The sequence below is a fragment of the Dromaius novaehollandiae genome, chromosome 5, assembly GCF_036370855.1.
Source record: "Dromaius novaehollandiae isolate bDroNov1 chromosome 5, bDroNov1.hap1, whole genome shotgun sequence".
Classification (NCBI taxonomy): Eukaryota; Metazoa; Chordata; class Aves; order Casuariiformes; family Dromaiidae; genus Dromaius; species Dromaius novaehollandiae.
The window spans coordinates 37,360,793-37,384,251 of NC_088102.1; the positions used below are offsets into that span (position 1 = coordinate 37,360,793).

Below are 23,459 nucleotides of genomic sequence, written 5' to 3' on the forward strand. Positions count from 1 at the left end.
AAGAAAATGGAAAAAAGGCATCTTTGATTTGCCATTCATCAGTTAAGTTCTTTGCCATCTATTTAAGAGTCATTGGCCACATTTATCCTTTTTCAAACAAGTGACAGTCACAGTGGTAAAAGCAGTAACTCCATATTCACCTAAATTTAGTATCTAATATTTTTTCCACAGTTAGCATGTTCAAATAATTTCTTTTCGTAAACGGTTAATTCATTTTTGAATAGCAGCCAAATGGACAGAATATACTAGAGCTTTATGTTGTTCCTTTTTCATGCTGAATGAGGGGGACGATCTGAATAGAAAAAATACTATAAAGTTACAAATATAAATTCTTAAGTTCAATGAAAAGCAACCTACAAGTTTTGTTCTGCCCTTTTGACTTCAGACTGAAAGATCTGAAGCCTCTATTTCTTTCGACAGCAAATGGGCCATGAGTAACACCAACACTATTTGTGACCCCCCTTTGCAAACTGCTCTGCACTGCATCACTGAAGCATATCTCAGTGCCAGTTACAATCTTACCACACTGCTGCAAATCCTTACAGGACACTGTATATTAGAAGCCAAACCAGCCTGAGATATTCCCCAAAAATGAAAAAGAGGAGTAAGATCATTGTGTGAGCTCCATCTCTCTTGAGACGCCAAAGTACAACTATACAGCCTTCAAGATGAGAAAACAAATGAGAAAATCGGGAACACCTAGTTTACACAGTGCTCTGGGTGGGAGGACAGAAAACAACACACACTTTCCTAGGGCAATACCACAGAATTGCTGCCCAGCATGCTTCCTTAGGGTCCTCTTTATCTGTAGAGGCAATGCAGACAAAACAGCAGTGCTCTTGGCCGTTGGCCCCACACATACAGCTGGATGTAGCTACCAGTCTATCAGTCAGCATGGGGTGAAGCCAGCAGAGTCTCTCTTTCCTGACCCACGTGGATCTCTTGGCAACAAGAGCTGGTCCGTCTCTGGAAGCTCCTGAACTTCCCGGTTTCTCGGCTCGCCCTGTGACCAGAAGCCCCATACACACCGGCAAAAGTATGGACAAGGCAGCACAATGGGCGAGTCGTGTCTCCAGCCATCAGTGCCCTGCATTGCTCAAAAGCGGCATTGCTCCGGGCCACATCAATCACTACGGCCACAATGAATCATATGGGAGCTAAAGTCCAAGCAATCTCTGGCAAGAGGAACTAACTTTCATGGACATGGGAACACCACAGATTTTCATTTTCTACCATTGGAATGGTACTTGGCAGTCATCTTCTAAATAAACACCTACACAATCAGCAAAACTCACCAAATCTCTTTTTAGATTTAAAACAGAAAAATCTCAAACAGAACTTTACTCTTCCTCAAAGAGAAATAACTTCAGAAACTCCAAGAAAAACTGCACTCTTGTTATCAAATTGTATCACTGAAGGCATTCTTGATAGTATGGCAACAGGCAGCCATACAATACTGTGAAGCAGACAGTCTGCAGAAAGGCTCTGGAAGAAGAACCCAGAGGAAAAGACCAACAGGGTAACAGGCAAAAAAACTAAAAAAAAAAAAAAACCAAAAAACCACAACTCACACCCACAGAGAAAGCTTACAGAAACTACTACTTGTTTTTAATAAAGATATTAGTTTGAATAATTTTGAGAACTGAGAACTCCAATTTTTGCCTAAACAGTATTATTTAAGGCTTGAAAATGAGTACTTTTGCAATTAAACAACTGCCTATTCCATTTCTTTCCTGGAATAAGCTAATTAACAGTGGGAGAGACAGGAATATGGTCTCCATCCTCAAACCTCCAGCAATTTTATAGTACTACATCTAAGCCTAAATTTGTTTTTTCCCCCTTCTTTTTACTGTTCTGTCAGCTTCACATGAACAACAGCTTCCTTTCAACAGCAGCCATTTGAAATTGCCAGCTAAGCCAGTATTATCATGAGTTCAAATCATCACTCACTTCCACATGTAACCTGACTTAGTCGCCTCTCTCTTTGACCTGTCCATTTGGGGGGATAGGCAGAGGGAATCAGCCTGAAATACTGCACGGATGCAGCTTAGACAAAGCAAAACACTTCCTCCTAGGAAATAAGAAATTATCTTATATGAGTCAGGTTTAGTCTACTAATCCAGGACAGTTCTGTTTTGAAGCAGATCTCTACCATTCTTGTTCTACTATTGATTTCTACTACATTCTTTCAACGCAAGTTATGACATGCAAAGCTTGAATCTCTTGACTCATTTTACTCCACAGGATAAAGTAAACTGATGGGAATCAGTACTGACAGTATGCATTGCTTCTCACGTCATACTGTTCCCTGCTGCATCATCGTGATGGCTAGTGAAATCAGTAAATCCTTCCCATTGATGCATGTTACCTTCCCTCATACTTAAGGTAATCGAAATTACTGCATTACAAATAGAAAAAAAAAAAAAATTCAGAAATTCACCACATTAGCTTTCATTTTGCGAAGCTAAAAAGGTGCAATTAAGTGGTCCAAGAGAAAGTCACTCATATTAGCAAGTTAAATAGAAGCATAATTATTTTAACACCTATTTTCCTGTAATAACTTTTCTTAGAAGCAACAGATTTAATCACAAGGTACCTGTACAATTAAGCCCTAAGCAGACTATTCAGTACAACTCACCTGGCCCCACACCAGCAACATATCTTTTTTACATATGTACTTTTCACTCAAGAATTTCTGAAGCACACACGCTCTTGATTTCAAGGAGGATCAAGAACATGTGTGGGTGAGTAAAGGAAAGTGGTAACTAGAGGCTTATGCTCAGCAGACGTTTCCATAACAGTACTTTTTTTTTCTATGAAGTGTTGGGCACTCGTAGATCCAAGTACAGTTCAAACCGTGGAGCAAGAAATACTGTTGGTAAGTGTTTTAATTGCATTTTACTCACCCCTGCTCAGAGTTGATGGCTTAAAGGCTACAAAATGCCATTACTGTGAGAACTGTCATTGCCAGCCATGGAGCTGCACAGGAACATAGCATTAACTAGGCCTTCTGGCTTCTTACCTACTCCGTACCTCACCTTGTTCACTCAATAGATAAGTTCATCGATGTCTGCAAAGCACTTAAAGTTTCCCAGGTGAATTTCCCAACTCATATGCCCAGCTAAGCATCCCAGACTGAAATGGCTTACAAGTTTTCAACATGCTGTAAATCCTCCATAGAGGCAAACTTAGATGCTGACCAGGATAACTATGAACTCACCAGTTCTCTCCACCCACCAGCCCTCCTACCTTGTACTGAAATCTCATGGTAGGCTACAGTCAAAGGAGGGCATAACGGTTAATATTTGTTGGGTGCAAAGTACAGAGATGCTTCAGCAGATTTCCCCCATCTTACTCCTCAGGCTTTGAACATTAAAATTACAGGTAATCTGCTAATCAAGAACTTCCACAAGAGCAGTGGAAAAGGAACGTTGACAAGTCTGTGCACACTCAGCCTCATAAACAGCTGTTTAAAACTGTAAAATCTTAGCACAGTGTTGTCATTTCATTAACTCAGTAATTTGTGAACAACTTACATGAAGAGCTCTCATCTTTAACTGCCCTAAATTATAAGGGACTTTTAAACTAATATTTATGTTTTGTCCATTCCGAACATGGAATAATCTGATTCTTTATGAAATCAGAAATTTTTAACAACTAAAACTATAAATTAGGAGAAAAAATAGAAAAAAAAATCTGCAAATCAGCAAGCGTCTTCTTGGTATCTCTGGTTGGTTCTATCAGTTAGATCCTCTGCCTATTGAGACCACATCCAGATTTCAGCTTTGGCAAGTTTGTGACAGCTATGTAATTCTCTTTAAAATTAAACAAAAACTCTAAAATCTAGTATTATTGTCATCATTACCTAAAACAAACAAACAAATCATCCAAGGATGTGCTTTCCAAGTATTGTAAAGTAAACATAAAGAACAGCTATCAGAGGAACTATTTTTAACTCTGACTCTTTATTTTTCTGAACAGATATCACAAAACACTCACCATAACACTATCATTGCAAAACACAGGAAAAACTAATACAAGAGCACCGTCTACAGTTACAAGTCCCTCCAGAGGTCTGAAATTGGAGAGAAAAACATAGCGTACATCTCTCTCAAGACAGCCTATCGCTATGAAGCTTTTCTGTAAGGCAAGTTTCCAAATTAATTTTACAACTCAGTCCGTGATTCTTCCCTCTTCAAGGACCTGGATGTCTCCGAGCTGTATACAGATCAGTATTCATCATCTAAACAGGCATTCACATGTATTCCCTTTCAAGCTGGATGCAGAAATCATTTCATCCAGTACCGAAGTGGCTTGGACATTCGCTGAGGCTGTGGGATGCACAAGCTGCATGTTTTCCTAAACCTGCGAGGATTCAAACCCACACATCCTACCTCTGAGGAGAGCACCTCACCACCTCATGCTTGAGGGGGAAGGACCATCTTAACTCCTCTTGACAGGCTTCCCCTCTGCAAAGAGGGACCTGGGACTCATTGGACCAAGGAACTGCTTTTGCAGCTCCACTGAGGTGCCCTCCTGGGGCAGGGAAGAGCTGGATGTCAGCCCACACTCAAAGGACCATGGTGGGGAATAGATGAAGAAAAGCTTTATGGCGCTTGTGTGTGCAGAAACACGAGGTAAACATCAAGTTGCTCTCCCCTGCCAATGCAGGGACAGTGCTTGCTTGGCACATGCACAAGCAGCACTTGTGGCATGTATGTGGGGTGAGCACGCAGGCACCTAAATTCAAAGTCCTTCCTTTCTTTGTGGCTTTGTTTCCCTCCAGCAAAGAGGGAATAATAGTACATAGGGATGTTAAGGGAAGAAATACTTGTAAGGACTCTCATGTTTTCAGCTGTTTATCATAAGATGTGTCATAAATATTCCTAAAATAGTGTTTCAGGGCAGCAGAAAGACAGAAAAAGAAGGCAGTTACAAAAAAAAACAGTTTCTATCACAAGGGCCACTGTATTTGTTATTGTACTACTGCATTTTCATATTGAAGAAAACATGATTTCCTGTCCTGTTTTGCTCTATGACAGGCCTAGGGAAGCTGGTGGTCTGGAAGCTTTGCCAGCTTCCCTCCCATCTGATCTGCAGATGAGCCCCTCATAACAGGCCTGCATCTTTTCAGAGGGAGTCTCCCACTTGAAAGCAGATTACAAGAGTGCCAAATCCTGACTTAGAGCAAGTCTTGTGAAATTTAGGGCTTTTTTTTCTTCAATTCCTAGCTGCTGAGGGTCTGATCACATGAGAATCTCTGTTTGATTCTTCTGGTAAGTTTTAAAAGATCCATGCTCTCAAACTAAACTGCAAACTAAACTCTCAAAACTAAATCTGGAAATATGACCCAAACACACACTCTTAAGGCTCAAAACCCAAAAGACAACTAAAATTCTGACTTTTTTCATCCAATCTTGTAATTTTTAGGACACTGTTGGCAATGCTGAGATCAGGCTCTTAAACCTCACTGTGTGCTGGCTGTCATTTTGTGCCAGGCACTATCCAACACACAGCAAGTCCCTTCCGCACACTGCCAATGCTCTAAATAGAAAAAGCAGGAACTAGGAAGTCTATACCCCCACGACAGAGAGGAAGAACTGATGATAAAAGTCTCAGTGATTTACAGTAATACTCGATAAGTCTATCACTGAGCCAGGATCTCAACCTTGTTCCAAGACTATCCTTACCATCATTTTAGGAATAAATGAGTTAAGTGATATTAAATACCAAGAAGCAGAAGTCATTAGCATGAATTAGTGACCACAGAAACAGATTCTAACATTACCCAAGATCAAAAAAACCCAAAAACACACCCTCGATAATAAGAAATAACGACCACCTGCAAAGGCTTTCTGAACCCACCTAAGAGAGATGAGGATACTCTCACTCAGGCTTTGTGTGAAAAGGCTCATCTTTTCCAATAACTAGCTTTCCCAGTTAGTTAGAGGTGGTATTTTACTGAAATCTAACTGGCTGACCTCCCAAACACTACAAACTGGTCTCACCCAAAGGCTTTTTTTTTTTTTTTGGTAAGAAATACAACGGCATCTCTAACAGAACAATTTACTGTAGGTGGTTAGAGAGCAAATGTACAAAGGCTTGTAAAGTTACACAGCAATATATTAGTAATTTACTACCACCTATCTAAAGTGCACAATTCTTAGCTTAAGGACAATAAATAGGTAAGACAGCATGTGGTTATACATGTTTAGAGCATAAAGTACTCACAAAGGATTCATTTGAAATCTGCAGAACACAAATGCAGAATTTTTGTGGTGTGCAACACAAATTCAGTACAGATTGTTTAAAACACTCCACATGCTTTTCTAGGATGACCAGAGTAGATCCCACTACATTTAAAAATAAGGATATTATCAGTGCATTAATTTTTCATCCATTTAAACCCTCATAGAAAAGTTTACTAAGAAATACATGCATGTAATGTTCTGATTTTCTTCTATTACAAATGGGTAATTTTTTGTAGTAGTAACTTTTGCACATCAGAAAACCATAAGGACCTTGAAGTCATACACCTAAGGACCTAAAACCTAAAAAGCAGAAAGAAGAGTCAGTGTGGTAGCAAATTCTGCCCACACTGATTATCCCTTGAGTCTGCAGTCACGGCCGTGAACCCGAACAAACCATGTTAACAGGAAATCCCAGCAATACTCACTGACCCAGCAAAGAGCCTACAAAGATGACAACTTGCACGGCAGTAGTGAAGTGCCTGTAGGTTTGCTCTTCGCTGTACTCCCCAGTTTCCAAGGAACCGATCCCACTGGCGTTCCTCTTGTTCCACGCGATTTGTGCCGCAGACGCATTCCTGATCTCCACAGCTCTGGTGACAGCTTGATAGAGGGCATGCTCGCTTTGGTTTTTTGAGATCCAGCTTCTGTTGTGCCCCATGGCAAGGTTTCTTCCTTCTCCTTGCTGCCTAGGGATCACACATCACTGACCCCGCACCTTGCGACGAAGGGAGCCCCCCAGCAAGGAAACGCTTTGACGAATGAAGCCTGGTCTGCCACGCTTGGAGGCATCTTCTTCACGTCTGCATGTCCTCGAAAGCGGCCTTGGCTTTTCATGTTTCTGCCTCTTAAATCATTATACACAGAACAGAAAAAAAGAAAATACGGCAGGCTCTCCCTTGCTGTTAGTTCTCCCATGTTTCTCATCTCTCAGTGCCACAGCATTTCCTCAGCATATTTTACTGCAATAAACCTGAATGAGAGAAAGCGCAGCCCGCACCAGAGCTCATCCTCCTCACCCCACCTGCTTATCTCACACACGCCGCCCCTTCACTGTACATGGAAATAGGTTGGGAAAACTTGATGAACCACAAGCTCTGCCCCCCACTCTGTTCTCAGCCTTTGCACTAGCTTTTTTCACAACCTCGAGAGAGGAAAAACATCTCTTTCCCAGTGACAAATCTCCCAGAGCTCTCTTTGCTGATTCCAACCAATTTTGCTATCGTGAAAAATGAATTAATCCCACGGCTCCTGCTCTGTGTGGCCCCTGGGAACAAGAAGACCCTCACAGAGCGCCCAGAGGAAGTCAATGGATGTCCAACGGCTTCCACAGCGCACGCGCTGCTTCTCAGGAAAAACCAATTCGTTTTTCAATTCCGAGCCAGAGCGCTCTCCAGCCTCCACCGAAACAGAAAAACCCTCCGTGTCATCCTCCGGGGCCTCCCGGGGACCCCCCGCCCGAGCACAGCGCTCCTCAAATCCTCTAACAGTGCCTGCTCACGCATCCCAGTAAAGCCGCCGAGCTGCGCCCGCGCCGCGCCGCACACTGCCGGCTGCCCGCGGGAGGCGGCGGCGGCGGCCCCAAGGGCGGGGGCGGGGGCGGACGAGCTCCTGCCGCCGCCGCCGCCGCCGCCGCCGCGCCCGCCGGCTCGGGGAGCGACGCCATCACGTGGTCGCCGCGCGCCGCGCAGCCATTTTGGTGAGGAGCTGTCGGGTCCGGCCGGAGCGGAGCTGGGGTTTGGTTTCTGGCGGAAAGGCGGTGTGGTGGCTTCGGTTCAGCCGGCATAGAGCGAGGCCAGGGCGGTACGTTGTTCTCGTATTCTGCTGATAGTAGAAACATTGCTTAAAAGTAAGAATTTCTAAACTGATACTTTAAAACAGGACCCATAACTCTGATAATATGTCGAAAGACGTTTCAGACACATACACATCATTCGTTAATTTTTTTTTTTTATTATTGAATTTGCTGGGAAAGCTCCCATATGGGTATACAAAGCTCAAGTTTTAACTGTGCAAAAAGTGTGCATCCATATGATGGGCACCCAGCTTAAAGCATATTCGGCTGTAGTTATGTTTTAGAATGATAGCTCCGTAAAATCAAGCTAAACAGTGTGAAGGAATTTCTGTAATGTTTTTAAAATACACCCTTCAACATTCCTGTTAGTTTTTCCACTAAATAGTGTAAATAGGTTAAGAGTTACTCAGTTTCTGGTAGGATTTTGTGTTTGTTACATCGACTAACAGAACCATATATGATGCTTGATTTCGCTGTTGTAGTTAGGCAAGGTAGGAGTCTTAGAGCAGCTTCCAGAGGGACCAGCGGACCCGTTGTCATTTCGATTTCTCATGGCAGTTCTGATCTACAGGCACAATAAAACTGATGTTATCAAGCACGAAGCTTTAAACAAAAAGATTTTTCAGCAATTGGTCAGCGTATTTGGAACTCAGTGTCTGGAACAATAGCTAGCTATCAGTATTAACCCCTTCACAGCAAGGCATAAAGTCTGATTTAATTTAGTCATCTCATAACACCACTTTTCCAGACACCCTAAACTAATAAAACTTCTCTCTGTGACCTAAGCCCCTGTCTCATGTTATACCACAGTCTATAATTATATGGCCAGAAACTGTTTTTAAAATTCTATTTGAAAAAACTCATGTTTCCATGCTAATATTAATACACTTACAAAGTTAAGCATCCAAAGAATAGAAATATCAGTGTTAATAAATAACTTTGCATCTTTAATGCATTCCCACCCTGCACATGGATTAAATGGTAGCCCTTGCAGGAGTAGTGAGTTGTCATTCTCTGTGCACCAACAGAAATGAGATGAATGCTCTGCCATGGTTCCAGAGACATTTCCTGACCAGTCCCATCCCAGGCCCTGGGGGCTGATGGTTCAACCTCTTGGAGTGTAAGTCTCCAAACGCTTCACTCTAGTCTCTTCTCTAGTAATCTGTGTCTCTCTTCCCTACTTGTAGCCTGGCCCTGGTCTCACTCTCCTTCCTACTCTGAGCTCTCACCCCTACTCTCAACCCATTCTCCTTGTCCAGCCAGTCCCAGTTTTTATTCCACCTTTGCACTCGTAGGCAGATCCATGATTCATCAGCAGCTGCAAATGTGCTTTGCCCTAATCATAGTTTCCTTGGGCTCCTTCCTCAGTTTCTTGTATTTGAAAAGTACATAATGTGAGTGAAAAGTAAATCCCACTTACATGATGTGAGTGTATGTTAATGTCGGTAAGAGAGAGATAATGAACATCCACTGCTAGTAACTGCTTTTGCAGATAACTGTCATGTCTAGTGTATAGACTTAATAAAGTTTTCATGGAACATAAAGCAGGACTACAGTAATTATCTATATTTTGTCTCTTCTCTGGAGATAAACACTACCCAATGGCAAGGAACCAAACAGTGAGCAGTATCAGAACAGTGATAGAGTTTAAGATTTGGTTTTGGTACCTACTCATGACACTATGAAACTAGTAGTTATAAATAAATTATAATCTCAGCTGGGATCATAAGCACCTAGCTTAACTTAACTGGAAAGATAAACTTGTAACAAATTCACCATGTCAGAAAGATGAATTGAAGACTATAAAAACTATCCTGTAGAGCAGATCCATCCTTAAGCAGTCTGTTTATAACCGAAAAGTCTGTACTCAGAGGCCAGGGAGTAAAGTGATACTTGCCAAAAGTCCATTAAGATAAACCTTGTAAAAAATTAAAGGAAACAACAAAAGGTTCTTCATGCAGTTTAAAAAAAAATGAAAAATTGAGTCCATTATATGGACTGCAACAATAGAGATTTAAAATAGTGTAGGTATGGCTCTAAAACTGTATTTTACTTGTTTTCAATTAAGATGATGGTATTTGATCTTTGGGAAAAAACAATATAGCTCATGGGAATCCTGGTATAAAAATGACTAGGTGCAGGGTGAAAGGAAAGCTCAAAGATTCAGTCCATTCAGTTTCAGCGGGCTACATAATTTCTTTCCTAGATTTCCTAAAAAATGAAACCACATGAGCACAGTGTATGGCTGCAGAGTAACAAGCTGTGGACTACTATACCGTTAATTTTCCTTTGCCTTGGGATGACAAACTTAGTAGGATAAGCATATATGTATGTATTTATTTGGGGGATTTTCATTAAGATCACAAAACTTGAAAAGGCTACATCATCTTCTAACAGTCCTTCAGTTCAGTAGTTCCCACATGAAGGGAATGAAGAAAAGCACATTTACTTTTCTGTTTGCCACTGGTTCCCCGAGGATTTGTTGCCTCTCCCTCTGGTAGACAGGTTGCTCACGGGTTGGGGCCCCACTTTGTGTTTGGAGTTCAGCCAGCCGAGAGGCCAGGGCTGCTCACTCTCCACCATCTAAAAATAGCGAAAGCAATCTTCAGGGGAAACATTTTTGCAGTTTCTACATGTTTTTTTTTCCCTTTTGCAAATCTTTCGCAAGGTCTCTAAAAAATAAATAGTGTTTGGTGCATATCTCTCTGTTTATGGGTGCGCCGGGAGGCAAGGCTGGTGGGGCCTGCGGGTTTGCGTGAGGCAGGTGGGAGCGTCAGCGGGCGCCAGGGCCCCCGGGACCAGGAGCGGCCTTGCCGGGCGCCGGCGGAGCCCCGTTGCCGCCCGCAGCCCCGGGCCGGCAGCAGCACCGCGACCCGCCGTCCGCCCCGGCGGTAGCGGCCTGGCCCCGCGGGGCGGCCCGGCGCGGCGCGGCTCCTCCTCCTCCTCCCGCCGCCGCGGGGGCGGCGCCGGGGCGCTGCGGGGAGCGGGCGCTGCTGGGCCGGCGCCGCTTCCACGGTGGCAGAGCCGCGGGGCCGCCCGCGATGCCTGCTGCCCGCCCCCGCCCGCGGAGCTGACATGGCCCGGAGGAGCGGGGCGCAGCAGCCGCCGGCGGAGGCGGCCGCGGAGGCGCCCGAGAGCTACCAGCTGCGGCAGGAGAACGAGCTCCAGGTGCTGGAGTCCATCTACGGGCAGGACTTCCAGGATCTGCGGCGGAACCAGGCCTGGAAGGTAGCGAGCGCCGCCCCAGCGGGGGTGCCCGCCCCCCGGCCGCCCTTCCGCGCTCTGCTCCGCCGCCCCGGCGCGGGGAGCGGCGCGGCTGCCCCGACCGGCCCCTCCGGGCGCCCAGGCTGCGGCAGCTGTGCAGCGCTGCCGCCTCCCGACGGCGCGGCGGGGAGGGGAGGAGGGGGCCCCTCTGCTTTTCTCTCTCCGCGCTTTCTGCGTCTTGCAGTCGCTAAAACCCGCCGCTTCCCCCTGAGGAGAGACGGGGCCGGTTAGCGGCGATCGGGGCGAGCAGCACCTGCCCGGCCGGTGCTTCCCAGGCGGCGGCGGCACGTGGGGCGGTGCGGGCTGCTGCCAGCCCGGCTGCGCCCGCCGCCCCCTCGGCTCTTCCCTCCGCGCTGCCCGTTTTCGCCTTCCCTCTCTCCGGCCCCGTTGCACGTGGAGGGGGCGGTCGGAGCGCGCAGAATGGGCCTAGGGAGCATCCTTAGCTCTTTCTGGCTGGCATCAAATCCTTTTATTTCTTGCCTGACACATCTTGTCTCTTAGGACTTGTCCGTTGTCCTCCACCTGTTTGGTAGTCGGCCATGTAACTGGCTTCCTTTGTAATTAATCCTCTAGGCTGATACATTCTTTCTATAATTAATGCTGTGCGTATGACGTGCCTTTTAATTAATTGTCAGATATGTTTTTCAAATTTCCTCTTAATTCATTCCTTAACTGACTAATTGCATACCTGCTTAAATAATTCATCTCATTGGCATACGTGTTTCTGGAGTCCTTGCGTATTTATTTCATGCCAAGGTTTACTCAATCTGTGGCTGTTTGCATGAGAACTTAATACATTGAATTTGTTTTTTACATTTTTTCCCTTTAATTACAACTAATTAATGCCTAGGTCTACTGCTCATTACCCCTTTCTGTTCCTCTTTCATGTTCATAAAGTTTTCTTGAGAATTTTTTCCAAGTGGCACTGTCTTCCTGTACCTGGAGGTACTGGTCACTCACTTCAATTCCTTCAGTTCACACTTACTGTCATCTCTGTTCTTTACCTTCTTTTGTCTTTAATTTCTAAAAAGCATCACAGATGCCATTGTCTTTCTGCCATAAACCTGAAATTAAAATTCTTCTGGAAACCTGTGATGTGTTTGTTTGTTTTTTGATGGAATGTGCTGCTAAGGCTGTTAGTAACTCCCCAGGTTATCAGCAGTGTTGCTGATCTCACAGACTGTTAAATTCATACCCAGCATCCTCTTGACTCAAGCTTAAATTCTTTCTCCTGTCTGAATTGCAAAGGGAAAGTAGAGGGGATACTGACCATCTTTAACCTAGTGCCATTTTTGTTATTCCATGTGATCTTATTTCCCTACATGTTTGTCATGTTCTTAAGGTGTCTTTTGTCTTTGCTTTTTTTCAGAAAATTAAGCTGCCTATTTTAAAAAAAATGTTTGGAATATCTATATGCACATGTTTTACTTTATTTTGAACAGCTAATTTGATCAGTAGAGGGGAGAAAGGACAACAGTTTACAAAATTCTGTTTTATGGCAAAAATAAAAATATAAACACACAAAAAATTTACTATCCATCTGTTTGGCCACACAAGGTGTATATAGTAGATGTGATGCTAGGGCCTGTCCCCATGTCCGAGAAGAAAATACTGACTGATAGTTGTTAGAGAGCTAAAACAAAAAAGAAACAGCTTTATTTGTATAATGAATGTTTTAATTATGATATTCCATAAATAACATGTCACATTTATTTGGTGTTTTTTTTCCTGCTAAACAGAATAGGAGGGTCTTACTATAAAACCTCTTTTTTGCTCAGTCTGATTCATCTTTCTAATGACTGTAGCTGTACTTACCTGAAGAAGTTCCAAAAATATGCAGGATAAACTGGGATAAACAGTGAACCAGTTCACTTTATCAATGAGCAACATCAATACCATTAATACATTTTTTTTTCATAGGTTGATTGGATGGTCTAGCCTGAATTCTGACATAATGTAGGTCATGAAAGTTGTGTGCAATAATTCCTGCTTTAGTAAAAAATACTATTAAATCAAAATCTTTGGTTTCCGTTTTAGGTAAAACAGCCTCCTGAAATTAATTTAGTTCTGCGCCCTCAGGGATTGACTGGTGATAATGAAGTATATGCCAAGGTTGATCTGTGGGTCAAATGTCCACATACTTACCCTGATACGTGAGTGAACATTAAAATATAATTTCTTTCCTGAGTATTTTTCTTTGTTTTCCATGGTAAAGTGTAAGCTGAAAAACATGTTTTTATTCACTGTTGTTATTCTTACTTTCTGCATGTCAGTACTCACCCTGTAGTATTTTAAAGTAGGTGACTGTAAAACTGTGCACCTGAATTGGATGTGGTCCCTTGAGCAATGGAAAGTAATAAGGATGTATCTGTTGGTAGAAGACTTGAGGCCCCAATTTTTAGCTTGAAGATACATAAGCATAGGTATACATGTTAGCATCTTAGTGCCCTTTTTGAACTTTTTCAACTCATGACCTGTTCTGCTGAATTGGGGACTGAATCCACTTCCACAGCATAACTCCCGTTAACCCGTCCATTTGTACTGTGACCTGAATGGTGTAAAAGGGAAGTGTTATTCCTTACCAAGTGATAACTCAGTTATACCCTGCAACACAGGGCATAGCAACCACTGTAATTTTTTATTTAAGGTAGCATAGTTGTAGATGTTCTACTTGTTCCTATAAACAGGTTTTTTCTTTTGTTGTTATTTATTGCAGTATGTTTCTTTGTGTCACCTGTATAGTGGTAAATAAATAAATTTTAAACACCTGAATTTTATGCTAGTAATATTTTTAAAGGATTGTTACATCGATTACTAGTTGAGAGCTGAGTTATGAGAGACTGCAGGGTTTTCTTGGTAGTCCTTCTGTTAGGTATAGCTAACAAGCAGTCTCCAGCCAGCAAATTTAATATTGGTGATTATAAAATAGTATTTCTGGTTTTATTCTATATTTTATATGTAATATTTATGTACTGCTTCTTTGAGCATTGACTGGTTGCCAAGTCACTGTAAGCTCCCTTCCATTTCCCTCACCCATTCAATCTTTTACCAACCTTTTGTGCCTTACACAATTGCTTTTTACAATCAGTTTTTCTAATGAGACATTGTTCTGTTGCTTGTATGTTTTTGTTTCTTCCCCCAGTGTCCCTGAAATAGAACTAAAAAATTCAAAAGGCTTGTCAAATGAGAAAATAAATGAATTAAAATCTGGACTAGCAGAACTGGCAAGACAGCGTTGCGGAGAGGTAGGAGTTTTTTGCTTCCCTGAGAAGTGAACTTGGGTCCTAAATAGTTCTAAAAAATATGTGTGGTATAATATAATCAAATACATCCAAATTGTAAGAATGAGTTGTATTGTTGCTAAGGAAGAAGAGAATTGCCTTCTTTCTTAAGAATATTTCTAATTAATGAAAGTTCAGAGTATACATGCTCTAAAAATACAGTGCCTGTGTAAGTATTGTAGATTGTATCCTTGTTTAGGGACAGCTGGATTTTTCTTCTAAAAGTTATTTCACATGATGAAAGGTCATACTAGCTCTATAAAATTGGGAGCTTTCTGCCCCTTTCATTTTAATTTGAATATTGTAAGTGGCTGTAGACTGTTTAAGGAAACAATGATTGCGTAGGCAGTTTTTCAGTACTACCTGGTTCATCTAACACAGAACTGGAGGCACGAGACCTCTGTAGGTTTTGCACAGCCACTACATGCCATCATGCCCTTTTTTCTTTTTTTTCTTTTTTTTTTTTTTTTTTTTCCTGTGGTTAGGAAAATTGATACTTGTCTTCCCCCCGAGAGGTATAAAAAGAGAGAGATGGATAAATATGAAAAGCTTAGAATATGTATTTATTTTTTAAGGGTTTTTATAAGGCCTCAGATATGTTTGGTTAACAATACCTTTAAATTGTTGCTGAGGACTAAAATGTTCAAAGAGTTAATTGCAAGCACTGAATTCTCTGTGAAACAGATTATAATATGTTTCTTATCTTGATGTGGAAGTGTTACAGGTGAGCACATTTGATTTGCTGAATTTGCCTTTTTAAAAGTGAGAAATACACAGCTGTGGTAGCTGTCATATGTTAAAATAGGAAATTGAAGGCAAAATATTCTCTGAAGTCTGCCTACCATTTATATACTACACCTATTTTGTTTACAAATTTTTATGCAGATACTTTCAAAAGAACTGTTTTAGCCAGATACTATTTTATTCCAGTTCTGTTTAATATCAAAGAATTTCCTCAAAACATGTTGGTATCTTTGGAAGTTAACAGTTTAACAGTGTACATTGGATTTTTTTTTTCCTGTAATAAATGTATCATGGACAATTGAGAGCAATAGCTGAAATAAGGTTTGAGTTCTCTGAGTAGCTGTACACCCAGTCTACGTACCCAGTCTGCTCACAGCTGATCCCAGGAAAGCTATAGGGCTGTAGGGCCTTAAATCCCAGTCTGATTTCTGATCTTATTGAAAGGAGCTAAAAATATGTTATAGGTTTTCCTAATACTAATTTTCCAAAGGGAGAATAATCATGTTTGCTCTAGGGATGTGTAGATACAGTTGTGAACGACATACAGGATATACATTTTTGACGAATGACATACACAATTCAGTCAAGAATTTGCTGGGGGGAAAGGAAGATGGCTGTTCTCTCAGCTTTGATAAAGATTCTTTATTAAAGTGTATTCTGCAGCATGGGAAGTTTGAGAATGTCTCAGCTATCTGTCAAACCAAACAGTGGCTGGATTTTTTTTTTATTATCTAGATTCCTCCTTCATTTTTCTATACATGCATGTACATGCATGCTTCCCTTTCTTTCAGAATAGAAACCTGGGAAAGATATTTTATTCTGCACATGGCAGATATGTGCATATCGTGCTATTCTTTCTGTTCCAGATTGCCTTCTGGCTTCATTCTTATGTGCAAGCAGGGGATTCAGTGTTTGAGAATTTTCTAAATGTCAGTCTGCTACAGGAGATGCTAAAATTTGGTATGGTTGCTCTCCCATCTGTGCATGGAAATCAAGCCCAATGCTTCTGATGACTCTGCTGGGATGAATCTTTCTAATGTACCATTGCTTTAATTTTGGAGACGTGGTGGTCTACTAGTGCTAGGAATTGTATAAATTAATAAAGAGATGCTGCTAGACTGATGAAAGCTCAAATCCCAACAGGTCAACAAGTCATCAGTTCACACCTAGTTCAAGTAAGCAGTAACTCAAAATTGGTTCCAAACAAGCAAACCATGTAACAGGATATGGATGAATTTTCAGTGCAGTTCTTATTTTAGTAGTTGTGGTTATATGAACCTGGAGTTCCTTTAGTGGTTTTACAGTTATAACTGTTGGGCTAGTTTGTAGAAGAAAGATTGGATTTAGTATTAGCAATGAAATAAGCAACTTTTTCTTAGCAGTATATACACTAATACCCAGTTGCAAAGGGTTAATAATTCTGTTGTAGTTTATATGTCATAAATATGTAGCTTTGCAAATAGAAAAATACCCCTAAAATGAGGAGATGAGAAAGGGGGTGGGTTTGTTTGTTTGAGAGGAAACTTGATTTTCTTTCAGTAATTTTCACCACTTTGCTACCGTAGTCAGTGATTTTTCATGTCACAGTTCATTAATGAATAGTTCTGACAAAGACATACTGAAGTATGGTAAATTCTCATAATAAATAACAAAATCAGCAGTCGCACACTGACCCTGCTATATTGCTTTTTGAAGTTGGGTGTCAGTTACTAAACTGACTATGTGATCTACTTGTGCTTTGAACTGTCGTGAACTCTGGGTGTCCTTCATGTTTATCTTCTTTCAGGTGATGATATTTGAACTTGCAGACCACATACAGTCGTTTCTCAGTGAGTATAATAAACCACCTTCCAAGTCCTTTCATGAAGAAATGCTAAAAAATCATCAAAAAGAACAAGAAAGACTGGCTCAGGAGGAGTTGCGTAGGGTACAAGAAGTTAGGAGAAGAGAGGAGCAGGAGGTAAGAGAAATGTAATAATACAGGGATATTCACACTTTAGATAACATAAGCAATCATGATTTTGTAAATCATCCCTTCATATAATACCTTATTAGCAATAAATTGGTATTTTAGTAAATTATTAGCTTGTCAGACCTGTCATTCTCAGCTGATCAATAAGTACCATATGAACTTGCTGCTGCTGCTGTTGTGACATCTTTTACTGGTGTACTTTTAACCCTCAGAAGCCTGAAACAAATGTAAATGTTGATTATTAACCCTATGAAAACCATTTATAAAGAGGACCTTATATACATGTATGATCAAAGTGCATTCCATCTTAATCTAGGAAGTACTAGCCAAATAGATATGTAATCATACCTCCCTTCACTGTAGGGTGACTGAAATCTTCTCTGTGACAGATTTTTTCAGAGCTCGATAAATTTAATCTAAACAGGCCTAGATGGACCTAGATGGACCTAGGTCATGGACCTAGATATTATTCTTGACTGCAAGTGAGGAGATTCATCTAAATCCCACAGAGACTTGTGGTATAGAAAGAGAGTCCCCAGACAGTGGGAGTATGGGCAGTATAACTATGTTTTCTTTTTTTAAGAACATTTTAGCTTATTCCTCAATATCTTCTTTGTGTGTGAAACTTTATTGTCGGGTCTGTCAGTAAAAGTAATTTTCTTTTTGTCTAAGGCTCTTTTCTCCTTTATTGTAGTTGTTGCTGTTTTCTCTAACTTGATCGGGAGAGCTAATCTAACTTCATTTTTTTATTCTTCTGAGATCCACAAATCCTCTTAAACACTCTTCAGTATCCTAGCTTTCTTTGTCAGAGTAAGATTAGCAGTTGCATTGTATATACTGTTGCATGTATGTAGTGTATGCATGTCTAATAGCACTGAAATTAATTTCAGCAACGTGAAATTCTTGATGAGATTCAGAGAAGGGAAGAAGAGAAAAGAGAAGAAAGAAAAAAGAAAGAGATCGCTAAACAGGTATTCTTTTTAAGCAGGGGTGCAAAACTATTGCAGTAACTTTTTTTTCTCGATACTATAGTACATGCTTATAAAAATTGGGGAAAATCACACAACTAAATTGTTCTGGACATCTTTTCTCATCCAGTGCTTCTAATAGGTCTAGATTAAAAAAGTGTTGTTTCTTCTTGATTATATGTGAGTTATTTCTGAAAGAAAATCAACTGTAGGGCAAATTAATATAATGGCATCTTTTTCAGTGTACTGAGATGGATATTTTCAAACAGACATTGAATAGAGCTGTTGCTGTGTTTCCAGTTTACTGTAAAGCATCCTTATGTTCTTGCCCATATACCATGCTGAAATACACTTCTTGAATCACAGTGTTTCTTCCTCACCCTCGTATGCATCTTTGTTATGAGAACTATTTTTTCTGTTTTCTGGGTGACTTCATATGATAGTTAAAATGTTATCCATATATATTGAGGATAGGAGCAGCTTCTTTACTTATTCAGTGTTTTTCCTGATTCATAGGAACGTCTGGAAATAGCTTCTCTGACAAGTCAAGAGAATTGTCACAGGAGAGAGACTACAGGGTATAGAGTTGTTTCCAGTTTAAATGGGAGCTGTTTAGAACACGGAGGGAACAATAAACACCGTCCAAATTCAGCTGGACGTTCCAAGTATGTATGTCAGTTTGGATGTTGATTTTTCTTTGACAAGCATTGGATTTTAAAGTGAAATTCGAAGGCAAGAAAGTAGCATACTGTACTCCTAAACTGTTCTTTTTTTTTTTTTTTTCTCTATCTTCAGTTGGCAGGGCATGACAACTTCATGTGGTGGGAGTAAATAAGAAATTTTCTTTTCAATTGGGAGAGAGAGATTAGCCCTCAGTTTAACTTAGAAAGTATTTGCCAATCATTAGAAAATGTATTCAGTATTACTTAATTTCTTAAAAGTATGTGATATGTTGGCTATTCCAGATAAAATTCATTTTATTTCCACTGATGAAGATTTTAGAATAGTGCAATAAATTGGAGCTTATGCTTGTCTCAAAGATCTCTTGTAAAGGTACAGTGGTGTAACATGCCCTTTCAGAGAATCCGCTTATGCTGATCACATATACAAAGCAAATTCTTAGAGTTACTAGAGAGTTCCTTTGCTGATATATAACTCATGTAAGTTAGGATATCTGATGGTGTAGGTGGGCACTAATGAGTTCTCGAATGTTTTATTTTCAGTTTCTAAGAACCTGTGGAGTATCTTTGGATGTAAAACAATTAGAAAACTGCCATCTAGTTCATGGTACTGTTTCGCTGACTGTTGTAAATTCTATTTGTCCCTGCTTTATAAGGTTGTTTTTCAAGATTAGAAGCAAAGACCACTACTTAGCCACAAGGAAAAGGCTGGGAAAGAAATTGTTTTAGCCAACTGTATGCTCTGTTTTGTGCCTTTCTCTCGCTTTCGATGTGTCATATATGGAAGTGAAGGTTTAAAGCATTATTCCAGGGAGACACTGCTTTGAAATATGCCATGTAGCAAAGTAACTACTTGTTTCAGAAGCTGTGATTACCATGGCTGACAATTACTTCTGATTATTTTAGATTTTAATCACTTCATTTATAAAATATATTTCAGTTTAGAAAGCCAGATGCGGTCTTTGTAGAATTTTCTGTATACAGCACTTGTCAGAAGTTCCAGAGTGCCATCTTTTTTGAATGTAGGTTCTTTCCTTTTTATTTTTTGAATAAATTCAATATTTTGAAAGAGCTTCTACATTACCTTTTGTGTACTCATGTGATCTCTACACGATTGCATTTATTTGGAGGGTACACTGTGTAATGGAGGTGTTTTTATTAATTCTGAAATAGATTATACCCAGAAGTAATGGAGGTTGATTTGGGTTAGTGGTCTTGAGTTCTTTCTCGTCTCATGTGCATCTTTGTACATGCACCTGTGCATGTAAGCAGAAACACGCTAGTCATACTTGCTATGAAAGTGTTTTCTAAATGCTAAGTACAACATAGTAAAAAGTATTACATAAGATTATTTTGAAATATGCAATCGAATAGAACAGTCTCTGTTAGAAATTGTCATTCATATTTCTATTAATGCTACAGATAACAGCTGGAATTTGTTAAAAGGTTTAGCTTAGGTTAAAAACTCATCTAATGTCTCCCATCATGCAGCTCAGACAGAGAAATCGAGTTGTGCTGTTTTATTGGCAGAAGCTTTTGCATGTGAGTTTCCAAGGCTGCAGGCCCAGTAGATTAAAAAAAAAAAGTTTTCTGTTTTCTTTAGGAAATATACAGCTTTCTGTAACTATTTAGGTTGGGAACCTGCCTTTTCTTTTAGTTTAAACAAAATTTTCATTTTCTTGAAGAACGAATTTAGAGGAGTAAAGGAGGCAAATGGAAAACACACATTAAATCAGGAAAAATATTAAGCTGAAGCTGGAATTAACTTTAAAAACTACATATATTCACTTTTTGTAATGTTTTGAAAGATAATGCAAATCAAGTCAAATTTATTTATTTTTCAGAACTGTAGTATGTTTACTTTTTTTTTTTTTTTTAAATTGGATGTGTCATCCCAAGCGGCAGAAGTATTAAGGCTTGGATTCAACTTTTTGCTGAGAAGGCTTTAAATGCAGACTTCCAGTGCAATATGTTGTTGTTACTACAATGCTAGATTTCTAATCAGACCTGCATGTTTGCAGTAGCTCAGTGTCTTTGAAATTGGTGGATTTATCATTTGATGAAGAGGTCTTTGAAAGCTAATCCTATTGCCAAATTAATATTTTTGCTTAATGCAACAAGATTATCTTTTCGAGTCTAGGAAAAATGTTTTTCTGCTCACATTGCAGACGAGAACGCCATCTTTCTATTGGTAATAATGAAGAGTCCCATGGAAATTATGAAGTTTTGAACTTTAGTACCAGTGGTGCTGGGCAACTTATTGTCCATAAAGGAAAATGTATAGGTAAGCAGAATAAGAATTGCAGCTTGAAATACTGTGGGTTTTTTGTCTTGTTTGTTTGCGGAAGTTGTAGTGCTTACATAAATGCGTATTCATTGTCTTACCCAATGGAGGCAAGTTATGCTTCGGGAAATTTAAACAATGTACAGAGGTAGAAAGCAGCAAGGATGGAGAGAAGATTGTTGTGGAACACAAAATGTCCCAGTTGAGAGTGGGAGGGAGTAATAAGAAGTGTTGTTTTGTGACACGTTTTTTATTTTCTTAGCACTACTTCAAGTAAAAAATTTGCTTCTCCAGATATAATTATTCAACTTAATGACAATACCCAGAAAACCTTCTCAACATTTTATATTCTATATATAACTAAAATAATCCTAAGAATCATCTGCTTTTAAATTTAAATAGCTAGCTTGTCAGATACACATGGCTACTGGGCAAGAAATCATTTAGCTGTCGGTAACATAAATGACACCAGTGATAAGCACAGGGTTAGAAAACACCATTGTTGCTGATAGCAATGGGGTTAAAGCAGCAGTTTTAGAGAAGACTTAAGTATAGACAAGGGTAGGAGGCTTTCAGAGCTAATTAGGAACTAAAAGGCCTCCCTGAAGTGTCCATGTGAATGGACCATCAAATTTTTCAGTGTTCTTTTGCTGCATAGGACTTCCTCAATGGAAGGATGAGCAGTCTGGAAGTCTCTGGAGCAAAGAGAATTTTATTATTTTGCAGTTTGAGGAATATCAATTATACTACTATGTGTAGAGTTCAGCATTTGCTCAACTGGCAAAGTGTTAGTTATTGAAACCTGAAATTCTTTAAAATATATGTCAATTTATGCCAATACACTATTGTTTTCAGGATTTTCATTTGACTACTGCTAGTATTTTGTTTATATAGCGTTCAGTTTTATCAGAGCTGACATTTTGCAGACTGTGATTATGGATGTAGATTTGTGTTTCTAGAATTGTAGAAAACAGGCTTACTGATGTTTCTTGAGCATTTGCAGGAGCTTTGTCAAACCCTTAGAGGGAAGGGGAACACAGCTTCTTTTGTTTCTGTTTATGTATAGGCAAGGATGAACAGCTTGGTAAATCGGTCTACAATGCCTTGGAAACTCGCAGTGGAGAATTTGTGTTAGTATATGAGTGGGTTCTGCAGTGGCAAAAAAAGATGGGAAAATTTCTTACAACACATGAAATAGAAAAGATTGAGAAGTGTAAGAAACAGGTAATACATCTTTTTTGTATTTTTTTAGTATGGTTTAAGGGGTTTCCTGTGCTTTTCTTGCGGCTGTTAATACATATTGAACTTGGGAGGGTGGTGGTGAGCCTGAAAATGCTAGTACCTAGAGTGCTTCTGCCACAGAGGAAGATGGAAGTGTTGGGGTATTCAGGGGTTCATTTACAAGCATATAAATATAAGAAAGTATATTTGCAAGTATACGTAAATAAATAATGAAATATTAAATAAAATTATGAAGAAAGAGGAAATCAAACTTATACGGTGGAAGCAAAAGTTGTTCTTGCCACATGTCTATAATGTCTCCTCTTCAAGTAAGAGTGAGAACGTCACATATTCTAGATATATTTTGTATGTGTTATTTATTTTAGTAATGGCATGTTCATGAAACTTGACACTTAACACATTATGTTGTGTTTCTCTAACAGCTTCAGGGTGCAGAAACAGAGTTCAGCTCACTGACGAAGCTAAGTCACCCAAACATAGTACATTATATATGTATGAAGCTTAAAGAGCAGGACGATTCAATTGTGGTGGACATTTTAGTGGAGCACATAAGTGGATGCAGCCTTTCTACGTACTTATGCAAAGAGACTCCTGTTCCCATTGATGAGTTACGCCATTATGTGACCCAGATTTTGTCAGCTCTTGACTACTTGCACAATAATTCAGTGGTGCACAAAGTTCTTTGCGCTTCCAGTATTTTGGTAGATGCTGAAGGAAACATCAAGGTGACGGACTACAGCATTTCCAAGCGCTTAGCTGACATCTGCAAAGCAGATGTTTTTGAACAAACCAAAGTTCGTTTTAGTGAGGATGCTCTTCCGAACAAACCTGGAAAAAAGGGAGACGTATGGAGTCTGGGCTTGCTCCTGCTTTCTCTCAGCCAGGGCCAAGTAACCAGGGAATATCCAGTTGCTGTTCCTAGCAGTTTACCTGCTGACTTCCAAGACTTTCTGGAAAAGTAGGTGTTTGTTGTGTTCCTAT

General features: G+C 40.2%; 2 protein-coding genes across 6 annotated transcripts in view; one reads left to right on the forward strand and one right to left on the reverse strand.

Moving 5' to 3' along the window:
- Nucleotides 1–7,865, reverse strand: part of GPR176 (G protein-coupled receptor 176) — a 49,043-nt gene extending 41,178 nt beyond the window's left edge. For both annotated transcript variants that reach the window (XR_003258486.2, XM_026095816.2), the window contains exon 1: nt 6,681–7,865. Coding sequence is in view for 1 of the 2 variants with exons in the window: in XM_026095816.2 (XP_025951601.1) it covers nt 6,681–6,909 (229 nt within the window). In the remaining variant the exon portion in view is untranslated. The remainder of the gene's footprint in view (nt 1–6,680) is intronic.
- A 41-nt stretch (nt 7,866–7,906) lies between these two features.
- Nucleotides 7,907–23,459, forward strand: part of EIF2AK4 (eukaryotic translation initiation factor 2 alpha kinase 4) — a 44,778-nt gene continuing 29,225 nt past the window's right edge. Inside the window, exons 1-10 of one of the 4 annotated variants that reach the window (XM_026095756.2) lie at nt 7,907–8,051; nt 9,072–9,163; nt 13,345–13,460; nt 14,450–14,552; nt 17,119–17,292; nt 18,195–18,275; nt 18,789–18,937; nt 21,121–21,236; nt 22,303–22,460; nt 22,901–23,436. In XM_026095756.2, coding sequence (XP_025951541.1) covers nt 17,122–17,292; nt 18,195–18,275; nt 18,789–18,937; nt 21,121–21,236; nt 22,303–22,460; nt 22,901–23,436 — 1,211 coding nt within the window. In that variant the 5' untranslated portion in view covers nt 7,907–8,051; nt 9,072–9,163; nt 13,345–13,460; nt 14,450–14,552; nt 17,119–17,121. Of the gene's footprint in view, nt 8,052–9,071; nt 9,164–10,968; nt 11,272–13,344; nt 13,461–14,449; nt 14,553–17,118; nt 17,293–18,194; nt 18,276–18,788; nt 18,938–19,516; nt 19,560–21,120; nt 21,237–22,302; nt 22,461–22,900; nt 23,437–23,459 lie in introns of those variants that run through there. The other 3 variants (XM_064512448.1, XM_026095755.2, XM_064512449.1) reach the window with 3 other exon arrangements.